At 37.3% G+C, this 11,206-nt stretch overlaps 1 protein-coding gene across 4 annotated transcripts in view; it reads left to right on the forward strand.

Moving 5' to 3' along the window:
• The window catches only part of LOC111820964 (uncharacterized), a 35,693-nt gene extending 25,182 nt beyond the window's left edge, over window positions 1-10,511 (forward strand). For 3 of the 4 annotated variants that reach the window (XM_023733259.1, XM_023733257.1, XM_023733258.1), the window contains 3 exons: window positions 5,366-5,473; window positions 9,093-9,206; window positions 10,143-10,511. In XM_023733259.1, the coding sequence (XP_023589027.1) occupies window positions 5,366-5,473; window positions 9,093-9,206; window positions 10,143-10,267 (347 nt within the window). In that variant the 3' untranslated portion in view covers window positions 10,268-10,511. Of the gene's footprint in view, window positions 1-5,365; window positions 5,474-6,346; window positions 6,404-9,092; window positions 9,207-10,142 lie in introns of those variants that run through there. The other variant, XM_023733260.1, reaches the window with a different exon arrangement.
• The last annotated feature ends 695 nt before the right edge of the window (window positions 10,512-11,206 follow it).

Below are 11,206 nucleotides of genomic sequence, written 5' to 3' on the forward strand. Positions count from 1 at the left end.
TAAATGAGCAACCTGCTAGGGGGACAACTAAGACCCTTCTCTTCTTTTTTATTTGAAAGGAATTAAATGTAGGAAATTTTGTCTTCCCTGAGTGAAAGAAGAGTAATAATTTCCTCTTAACATAAGCAAATTCATTCATTTTTCTCTTTCATAAACATAAAGTGCACACCAACACCTGAGTTGATAAATAAACCGATTGATTTCTCATCAACTGTCTAGCCTTATAGGGACAGCAATGGTGAGACCCACTGCTGACAAAAAGATATTAATTTCAAATGTGGTTAGTAGCAAGGGTGATTGTCAAATCAGATAATAATCCAGATAAAGGTATAAATAGCATGTGGATGATATCCCTGGGTTATGATGAGAAGCAAGAAGTAATTTAGAAGTGTCTGCAGATTTTATAACTGTGAGAAGGAAATAAAGTGAATGAAATAACCCTTACAAGATTGAATTACTTTTTCCTTTGAATTTTTTCTTGATACTACGTGTTTTCATTTATGAAGTCATGCTGATTAAAACACAAATTCAGAATTTTTGACGTTAAGTTATGAATTTTGATACTCATTATCTGGGATCATATGTGTCTCAGCGGTCCTAGAGGACAGAAATCCTGCAGATATGAGTCAATGATTAAATTTGTATTTTTATATTTTAATTTTATTTCTTGAAAATCTGCAAAATATGAGGTAAAACATCAAGTCACTCGCCAAAGACTGCACAAACATTTCATTCTAATCTCCTTCTTCTTGTTGTTGTTAGGTGCCATTGAATCAGTTCTGACTCATACAGACCCTACGTACAAAAGAAGGAAAAACTGCCCGGTCCTAGGCCATCCCCACAATCTTTGCTATGCTTGAGCCCATTGTTGCAGCCACTGTGTCAATCCTTCTCCTTGAGGGCCTTCCTCTTCTTCACTGACCCTCTACTTTACCAAGCATGATGTCCCTCTCCAGAGATGGGTCCCTCCTTATAACATGTACAAAGTATGTGAGATAAAGTCCTGCCATCCTTGCTTCTAAGGAGCACTCTGGCTGTACTTTTTCCAAGACAGGATTGTTTGTTCCTGTGGCAGTCCATGGTATATTCCATATTTTTCACCAATACCATCATTCAAAGGTGTCAATTCCTCTTCTGTCTTTCTTATTCATCGTCCAGCTTTTGCATGCATATGAGGCAATTGAAAATACCATGGCTTAGCTCATGTGCACCTTAGTCCTTAAAGTGACATCTTTGTTTTTTAATACTTTAAAGAGATCTTTTGTAGCAGATTTGCCCAATGCAATATGTCATTTGATTTCCTGGCTGCTGCTTCCTTGGACACTGACTGTGGATCCAAGTAAAATGAAATCCTTGCTGTCTTAGTTATCTAGTACTGCTGTAACAGAAATACCACAAGTGGATGGCTTTAACAAAGAGAAATTTATTTCCTCACATTAAAGTAGACTAAGAGCCCAAATTCAAGGTGTCAGCTCCAGGAGAAGGTTTTCTTTCTCTGTTGGCTCTGGAGGAAGAGCCTTCTCATAGATCTTCCCCAGACCAGGAGCTTCACTACGCAGGAACCCTGGGTCCAAAGGATGTGCTCTGCTCCCAGCACTGATTTCTTGGTGGCATGAGGTCCCCCAGTCTCTCTGTTCACTTCTCTCTTTTATATTCCAAAAGAAACCGGATCAAGACACTATCCAATCCCATACTTTCAGTCCTGCCTCATCAACACAACTGCAGCCCAACCCCCATCGTTAACATCATAGAGGCAGAATCTACAACACATAGTAAAATCACATCAGAAGACAAAATGGTGGACAATCAAACAATATTGGGAATCATGGCCAAGCCAAATAGATATGCAAATTTTGGGGGGACACAATTCAATCCATGACAGGCTGTATCTTTGAAAGAATTATAATACAGTGAAGAAGAAAAACATTTAAAAAAAAGAATATCGGAAGGAACATGAGAAGTTCAATCCCATGATTTTGGAGAAGTTGAAATCAGAGCAAATAGATCAAAGGACCTAATCCTGTTTGGAGAAATAAGCGAAGGTTTCACAGAGGAAGTGATGTTTGAGCTGTGACCTGGGTGGCTGACCAGTTACCCATTCCAGGGCCTTCCAAAGGGCAGGAACAGCATGTGCAAAACACACAAGCTGGTATCACAGAGATGATGTGCTGAGGAGATGCTTACAAACATTTAACGTGTCTGGAGCACAGCCTTCATGGGACAACAAGGTGAAATGACACTGTAAAAGAATGTAGTGTCTAAATCATGGAAGGCCTTGTATTTGTTTATTATTTAGTTTTTATCTTTCATCCAAAGATGATGGATGGTCATTGAAGAAGTTTAAACCAAGGATTATCCTGATCAGATGTATATCTTTAACATATCCCTCCAGGCACACTTCTAGAGATTGGAGAGGAGCAGGTGAGAGACATTCTTCTCCATTTAGTAGGGATCATTGAAGTCATTAAGGCCACATTTTCTTCCAAATATTATGAAATAGTGTGCAGTTCATATGATAAAAACGTTTAAGACATTAATTCTAAGAAGAGCCTCTCTGTTCACTAAGATTCATTAACTTAAGGAAAAGGAACTTGCATAACAGGTGAAGTAGATTGTTGTTATTGTTGTCTTGTCGTTCTTTTAATGACCAACTCTTCAATGTATTGAGAAAATTTTGAAGCTGTCAAGGACTTTATTTTACTTGCATCCACAGTTGACACCTGTTGAAGCAGCAGTAAAGAAATCAAACGACGTATTGCACTGGGCAAATCTGTCGCAAAAGACCTCTTTAAAATCTTGAAAAGCAAAGATGTCACTTTAAGGACTAAGGTGCAGCTATCCAAACCATAGTATTTTCAACCACTTCATATGCATGTGAAAGATAGATAATGAATAAGGAAGACTGAGGAAGAACTGATGTCTTTAAATTCTGGTGTTCATGAAGAACATTGAGATTACCATGAACTGCCAGAAGAACAAATATGTCTTGGAAGAAGTACAGCCAAAATGCTCCTTAGAAGCAAGGATGACGAGAGTTCATCTCACATAATTTGGACATGTTATCAGGAGGTACTAGTCCCTGGAGAAGGACATCATGCTTATTAAATCAGAGGGTAACGAAAAAGAGGAAGACCCTAAAGAGATGAAACATAGCATCAGTTGTGAGGATTTTGCAGGACCAGGTATCATTTTGCTGTTTTGTATATAGAGTCTCTATGAGTCAGAACTGACTTGATGGCACCTAACAACAACAACAACAAAGTTGCAGGGCTATTTTATTTTTTTAAAATACCAGAACCGATTCAGTGAAGCAATCTAATCATCTCCATTTGATTGCTTTTTAAATAAACATCAATTTGAATTTTAGCACAATTGAGAGAAAACAGACTATTCTGACTAGTTAAAAAGACAGATCTTTTAATTCCATAAATTCAAAAATCTTTATTATGTTTGATATAATAATCTAAGTAAATTTATGACTATATCTTATCTTCCCATTTGGCCTAGAAAATATCTTTAATTAACTCTTTATGAGAATAACCCTTCTTTCAGTTCTGTTATCTTGCTATTTCAAATCTGCATTTCTTGCAAGAAGGTCTCTCATCTAGGGTATTCAACAAGTTCATTAACACATAAATATGCAGTCTCCTTACTCAGGAATCAACTACACTTGACCTTTCATCGTTTGCTGCTGCTTAGTTCTCTCTTCCTCCTCCTTTTCCTTCTCCTTCTCCTTCTCTGTGTTCTTCTCCACCCATCTATTTCTCCTCCTTTTCATCCTCCTTCTTAGTTTTTTGAGAAAATTTTAATATCTTACATGTGTTGTGAGGATACTACAATTATTTGCCACTTTTCTTAACCTGGAATCCTAGTGGCTTTAAGAACAAAGACTTTGGAAATACAATGATCTGATAAATGGGAATGATTGGTCATCTCCTGTATTTTACCAGATATGTGGAACTCCATTCAAAAGAGAAACTGAAATTAGAGCGTTGATAATGTTCAGAGTCTGCACAATAGACCAAGAGAAGCGCCAAAGAGAGTGGTGAGAGTGAGGGTGAATTCAGAAAGAGGACCAAGTTCTACTTACCTTATGATACACAAGCATTCCTACATGGAGATCAGAAAATGCTTCCAGGATCCAACCACAGAATCAACACATGTTCTGGAACTGCCTATGTCAAACTAAGAGTAACTGAAAGAGATTATGGATAATAGGAGCATTGTGAACTACCTAGAAGGAACACTAACTGTATGTCGAATCATATTGCTCTTAGTTGTCCTCCAGCTGGCTCTAACTCACGGCAACCCTGTGTACGATGGAAAGAAACTTTGTCCGATTCTGCACCATCTTCATGATCATTGGTATCTGAGTGCCTTGTTGTGGCCATTATGTAGTTCCTTCCAATCTAGGGGCTCATCTTCCAGCACCCTGTAGGACAATATTCTGTTGTGAACCTTAGGGTTTTCATTGGATAATTTTTGAAGTAAATCATTAAGCCATTCTTACTAGTCAGTCTTAGTCTGGGTGCTCTGCTGAAACTTGTCCACCATGGACGACCCTTCTGGTATTTGAAATACCAGTGGCATAGCTTCCAGTATCATAACAAGATGCAAGCCACCACAGTATGACAAACTGACAGACGGGTGGTGATGTCACATAGAGAGTGGGAAAGCAGGTGGCAAAGAAGCCCAGAAGATGCTTAGCTGGTGCAGTCAGTTTGCTGCACCTTTAAGTATATCTAAAATTTCGCTGAACACGAATGTGGTTAAATTAGCTTTAAGAAGGACAGAAAGGATTTCATTCCAGGGTGACACTAAGACTCTCATAGATTATTTACCTTTCCTATTTTTAAATATTTCTTCAACTTCTTCTTTAAAAGAGACAGATACCCAGTATTTACCTAAGCAAGATGTTTTAACCTGAGTTTAATTCATTATGTATTGTTTGGCTTTTAAGGCAATACACAATTAGGTGATATTTTCACTTATAAATCCTACAGTTGTTACAGAATTTTTTCTCTTGGAGACAAGTAGCCATCAACCTCACTAAATACGTATATATTCCTTTGTTTTTTATAATGGTCCTCACGTTTAGGGTGGAGATCACTTGAAAAATGCCAGTTCTTCTTTTCTCCTCTCTATGATCTTATCTTCGGAAGTCACTTAATTTCTATGAAAAATCATTAATTTTTCTCTTTTTTTGTTTTCTTTTCTCATTCAAACCCTTGAAATAAATTGTAAATGGGAAAATAAACACAGTTCATGATAGATTCTGAATGTCAACATCATGATTAAAAGTTCCACAAACGTCTGTTTTCTTTCAATTGCAGTCACAAGATCTTGTGTTTGTCTCATCTTGCAGCCCCAACCTGTGCTCCCACGGATTTCACACTCATTTATCAAGAATCAATGCCACATACTCTCACTGTGAACTGCCAGCATCCCAAGGATGTCAATAAGAATATTACTGGTAAGCATCTCAGCTGAATTTCCCAGGGTTGCTCTGCCTTGGCCTGTGGCTATTTACCTCTTCCTCTGTGCAGCCATTTCTGTCTAAGCATCTCCATTGAATCCCTGACCCTCTCAGATTTTCTCCCTTTGCCCCCAGTGACCATGGAATTCTAATGGTGCACAGAAACCCACACACAGACTCATTTTATTGGAGTTGCCTCACGAAGGATATGTATTTAAATTAGTACAGATTTTTGTTTTTCATTCTATAGAGCATTATAACAACCCTCTAATGGAGTGCCTCAGAGCATAAAAAATGAAAGAAGAGCCAGTTGTTTGACAATTATGAATGCTAAAGAAATTCAATGCCCATGTATTTTTTTATGGCACATAAGAAGGGGGTTTGTGTGGAGATTTTTAGTTTCTCACTTAGCTTTTAGATTCTCATTGAAATCACAAGGTTTAGAAAACATCTACTATTGACTGACAGAAATTGAACTTAATGAATATTTCACAGTGACAGATTTTATTTTGTCAAATTTTGCTGATAACATCTATGACTAATGAAAGCATCCAATAGAGGCCTGCAATGTTAATTTAGTATGAAAAATATCATGGAGTTCTCTCAGGGATTCTACATTTACATGATCACTTTAGGCTTTTAATACATGTCTCCATAGTATACAATTTTTATGAAAATTATTGTCTAACTCAGAATGTGTACCTCATAATCTAATTAACATGAACCTTTGAGTTACATAATGTAAGAGTCACTCTTTTTCCTTTTTTTATAATTGGCATTTATAGTTCACAGAAATACATCTGGAGAATGAAGGGTTTAACATGTTTCTTAATTTGTTTTATCATATTTGGAATAATTGTGCTCATGAAGAACCTATACATAGAACAAGAGGCAGTCGTTTGAACAGAACAAAGGAGTAGTGCTTGGATTAAAGTCTGGAAAGGTGTGGCTCAGGGTTGTATCCTTTCACCACACTTATTCAATCTATATGCTGAGCAAATAATCCAAGAAGCTGGACTGCATGAAGAAGAATGGGGCATCAAGCTTGGTGGAAGACTCATTAACAACCTGGGATATGCAGACGACATGACCTTGCTTGCTGAAAGTGAAGAGGACTTGAAGCACTTACTGATGAAGATCAAAGAGTACAACCTTCAGTATGGATTACATTTCAACATAAAGAAAATGAAAATCCTAACGATTGGACCAATAAGCAACTTCATGGTAAATGGAGAAAAGACTGAAGTTGTCAAGGATTTCATTTTACTTGGATCCACAGTCAACACCCATGGAAGCAGCAGTCAAGAAATCAAAAGACTCATTGCACTGGGCAAATCTGATGCAAAACAACTCTTTAAAGTGTTGAAAAGCAATGACGGCACTTTAAGGACTAAGGTGCACCTAACCGAAGCATGTGAAAGCTGGACAATGAATAAAGAAGACCAAAGAAGAATTGTCACCTTTGAATTATGATGCTGGTGAAGAATATTAAATATACCATGGACTGCCAGAAGAATGAACAAATCTGTCTTGGAAGAAGTACAACCAAAATGCTCCTTAGAAGCAAGGATGGTGAGACTACTTCTCACATATTTTGGACATGTTATCAAGAAGAATCAGTCCCTGGAGAAGGACTTCATGCTTGGTAAAGTAGAGGGTCAGCAAAAAAACGAGGAAGACCCTCAATGAGATGGATTGACACAGTGGTTGCAACAATTGGGCTCAAGCATAAACTATGATTGTGAAAATGGCTCAGGACCAGGCAGTGTTTCGTTCTGTTGTACATAGCATCCAATGGGTTGGAACCGACTTGATAGTACCTAACAACAACAACAAATCACAGTTTCAAATTAAAGAAAAAAAAAATCTATGGCAATAAAGCTCTTCTCTCTGGGTAAGTTGAGTTTCTCTTTTTCTTAGAATTTGTACCATGATATTGCAATTCTAATTTTTATTTCAGGTCACTACATTAACTATTAGAAAATTCATTGTGAATATGTTTACATTTGTGCGGGTACCTTTTTCAATAATAAGGTTTCTAGTTGGCCTGACTTTATTTCAACATCATCCTTTTCTATTTTGCATTACAATTACTTGCCACTTTTGTTATCCTGGAATCCTAGTGGCTTTGAGAACAAAGACTTTGAAAATAAAATGTTCTAATAAACGGGAATGATGGTATCTCCTGTGTTTGGTGCCATATGTGTAACTCCATTCAAATGAGAAGCTGGAACTAGAGTGTTGATAATGCTCAGACTTCGCACAATAGACCAGGAGAAGAACTGAAGAGAGTGGTGAGAGTGAAGATGAATTCAGAAAGAGGAGTAAGTTCTGCTTACCTTGTGATACACAAGCATTCTTACCAGGAGAACAGAAAATGCTTATAGAACCAACCATTGAATCAACATATGCTCTCAAATTGCCTATGTTACAATAAGAGTAAGTAAAAGAGATTATAGGTAATAGACTTGGAGCATTGTGAACTTCCTAGAAGAAACACTAGTGGCATGCTTAATCATATTGCTCTTAGTTGTCCTCCAGTTGGCTCTGACTCATGGCAACCCCAGGTATGACAGAACGAAATGTTGCCTGATCCTGCACCATCTTCTTGATCATTGGTATTTAAGTCCACTGTTGTGGCCGTTATGTAGTTCCTTCAAGCTAGGGATCTCATATTCCTGCACTATATAGGACAATATTCTGTTGTGATCCTTAGGGTTTTCACGGGCTAAATTTTAGAAGCAGATCATTAACCTGTTCTTGCTAGTCAGTCTTAGTCTGGGTGATCTGCTGCAGCCTGTTCACCCTGCCTGACCCTTCTTGTATTTGCAATACCTGTGGCATAGCTTCCAGTATCATACCAAAATGAAAGCACCACAGTATGACAGGCTGACAGATGGTGACGGTATCAAAGCATAGAGAGTGAGAAAGCAGGTGGGGAAGAAGCCTGAAAGATACCAAACTGTTTCAATCAGATTGTTGCCACCTTTAAAGCATATTTACAATTTCACTGAACACAAATGTGGAATAAGAAGCTTTAAGAAGCACCGAGTGTCATGCCAAGATGATACCAAGACCCTCAAAGATTTCTTACTTCTCCTATTTTTAAATAATTTCTTTGACTTCTTTTTTAAAAGATAGCTAGTATTTACCTAAGCAAGATATTTTAACCTGAGTTTAACTCCTTATGTTTTCTTTGGCTTTTAAGGCAATACACAATTAGGTGACATTTTCACTTACAAATCCTGTAGTTGTAACAGAGTTTTGTGTCTTGGAGACACGTAGCCATCAATCTCACTAAGCATGGATGCATTCCTTTGTTTTTACAGTGGTCCTCATATTTTTAGTGTAGAGACCACTTGAAAATGCTAGTTCTCTCTATGTTTCTCCTCTCTATGTTCTCAAATTTTGAAGTCATTTAACTTCCATGAAAAATCATTAATTTTTCTATTTTTGATTCTTTACTTACTTAATTCAAACCCTTGAAATAAATAGAAAATGACAAAATAAATATGATATATTTCATGATAGATTCTGAGTGTCAACATGATGATTGAAAGTCCCACAAATATCTGTTTCTTTCAATTGCAATGACAAGTCCTTGTCTGTCTCACAGCCCTGACCTCTGCTCCCACGGATTTTACAGTCTTTACTCATACTCCAGAAGTGAGGTCGCATTCTGTCATTGTGACCAGCCAGCCTCCCCTGGAAACCAATGGGAGAACTACTGGTAAGCGTTTCAGCTGAATTTCTCTGTGTTGCTTGCCTTGGCCTATGACTATTTACCTCTTGCGATATTCCACCCTGTACATACCCCTTTTCATTCTCAGCGTCTCCATTGGCTCCTTGACCCTCTCTGATTTTCAGCTCTGCTGAAACCTGTCCACCATAAATGACCCTACAGGTATTTGTAACAACATGAAAGCCACTACCGTATGACAAACTGACAGATGGGTGGTGGTGTCATAAAGAGTGAGAAAGCAGGTAGGGAAGAAGCCCAGAAGACACTGAACTGGTTCAGTCAGCATGCTGCCAGCTTGAAATTATATTTAAAACTTCACTGAACACAACATGTGGAAAAAGTAGCTTTAAGAAGGAGAGGGTTTCATGCCAGGACGATACTAAGACCCTCATAGATTTCTTACCTCTCCTATTTTTAAATATTTCTTTGATTTCTTCTTTAAAAGATACCTAGTATTTACCTGAGCAAGATGTTTTAACTTGAGTTTAACTCAATATGTTTTCTTTGGCTTTTAAGGCAACACACAATTAGGTGACATTTTCATTTATAAATCCTGCAGTTATAACAGAATTTTGTGTCTTGGAGACACGTAGTCATCAATTTCTCTAAGTATGGATGCTTTCTTTGTTTTTATAATGGTCCTCATATTTTTAGTGTAGAGACGACTTGAAAATGCTAGTTCTACATTTCTCTCTGTGTTCTCAACTTTGGAAGTCACTTAACTTCCATGGAAAATCTTTAATTTTTCTATTTTTGTTTCCTTGCTTGTTTAATTCAAATCCGTGAGATAAATCGTAAATGGCAAAATAAACATGATACAGTTCATGATAGATTCTGAATGTCAACACCATGATTAAAAGTCCCACAAATGTCTGTTTTCTTTCAATTCCAATGACAAGGTCTTGCCTCTGTCTCATCTCTCAGCCTCAACCTATGCTCCCAAGGATGTGACAGTTATTACTGCAGAAGGAAAGCAGCATGCTGTCACTGTGAGAAGGAATCCTGCCCAGAAAGACAATGGGAAAATTAACAGTAAACATCTCAGCTGAATTTCTCAGCCTTACTCTGCCTTGGCCTGTGACTATTTACCTCTTGTGCTGTGCAGGCCTTTTCTGTATCCCTTTTCTGTCTCAGCATCTCCGTTGACTCCCTGACCCTCTCTGATTTGCTCCCCTTGTCCCCCACTACTGATCGTGGAATTCTTCTAATGGTGCATACAATTCCACTCACAGACATACATCGTTAGAGTTGCCTCACAGAGGATATGTATTTTTTTTTTTTTAAAACTCAAAAGTATAAAACTCTCAGTAAAAAAGAAAAAACAAACAAACAAAACAAACAAACAAAAAAAAAACAGGAGAAAATCTTCAAGATCAAGGGCTTGGCAAAGAATTCTTAAACTTAATACCAATAGCATGATCCATAAAAGGAAAAATTGATAATCTGAACCTCATCAAAATTAGAAACGTTTGCTTTGTCAAATGCCATGTGAAAAAGATGAAAAGATAAACTTCAGACTGAGAAAAATATTCACAAACCTCATATCTAACAAAGGACTAATATCTAGCATATACAAATAACTCTCAAAATTTAACAATTAAAAAAAAATACCAGAGACTGAAATCAGGAAATGAGCAAAGGACATGAACAGACATTTCATTGAAGAGAATATAAAACCAAAAAAACTAAACTCATTGCCGTCAAGTTGATTCCGACTCTTTAACAACCCTATAGGAGAGAGTACAACTGCCCCATAGGGTTTCCTAGGCTGTAAATCTTTTTTTTTTAAATTTCTTATTTTATGTTAATTTTTTAATTGTATTTTAGATGAAGATTTACAGAACAAATAGTTTCTCAAGAAAGAGTTAGCACACATATAGTTTTATGACAATGGTTAACAACCCCACGACGTGTCAACACTGTCACTTCTCAACCTTGGGTTCCCTAGTACCAGCTTTCCTGTCCCCTTCTGCTTTGTAGTCCTTGTC

This window comes from Trichechus manatus, unplaced genomic scaffold (genome assembly GCF_000243295.1).
Source record: "Trichechus manatus latirostris isolate Lorelei unplaced genomic scaffold, TriManLat1.0 scaffold00057, whole genome shotgun sequence".
Lineage (NCBI taxonomy): Eukaryota > Metazoa > Chordata > Mammalia > Sirenia > Trichechidae > Trichechus > Trichechus manatus.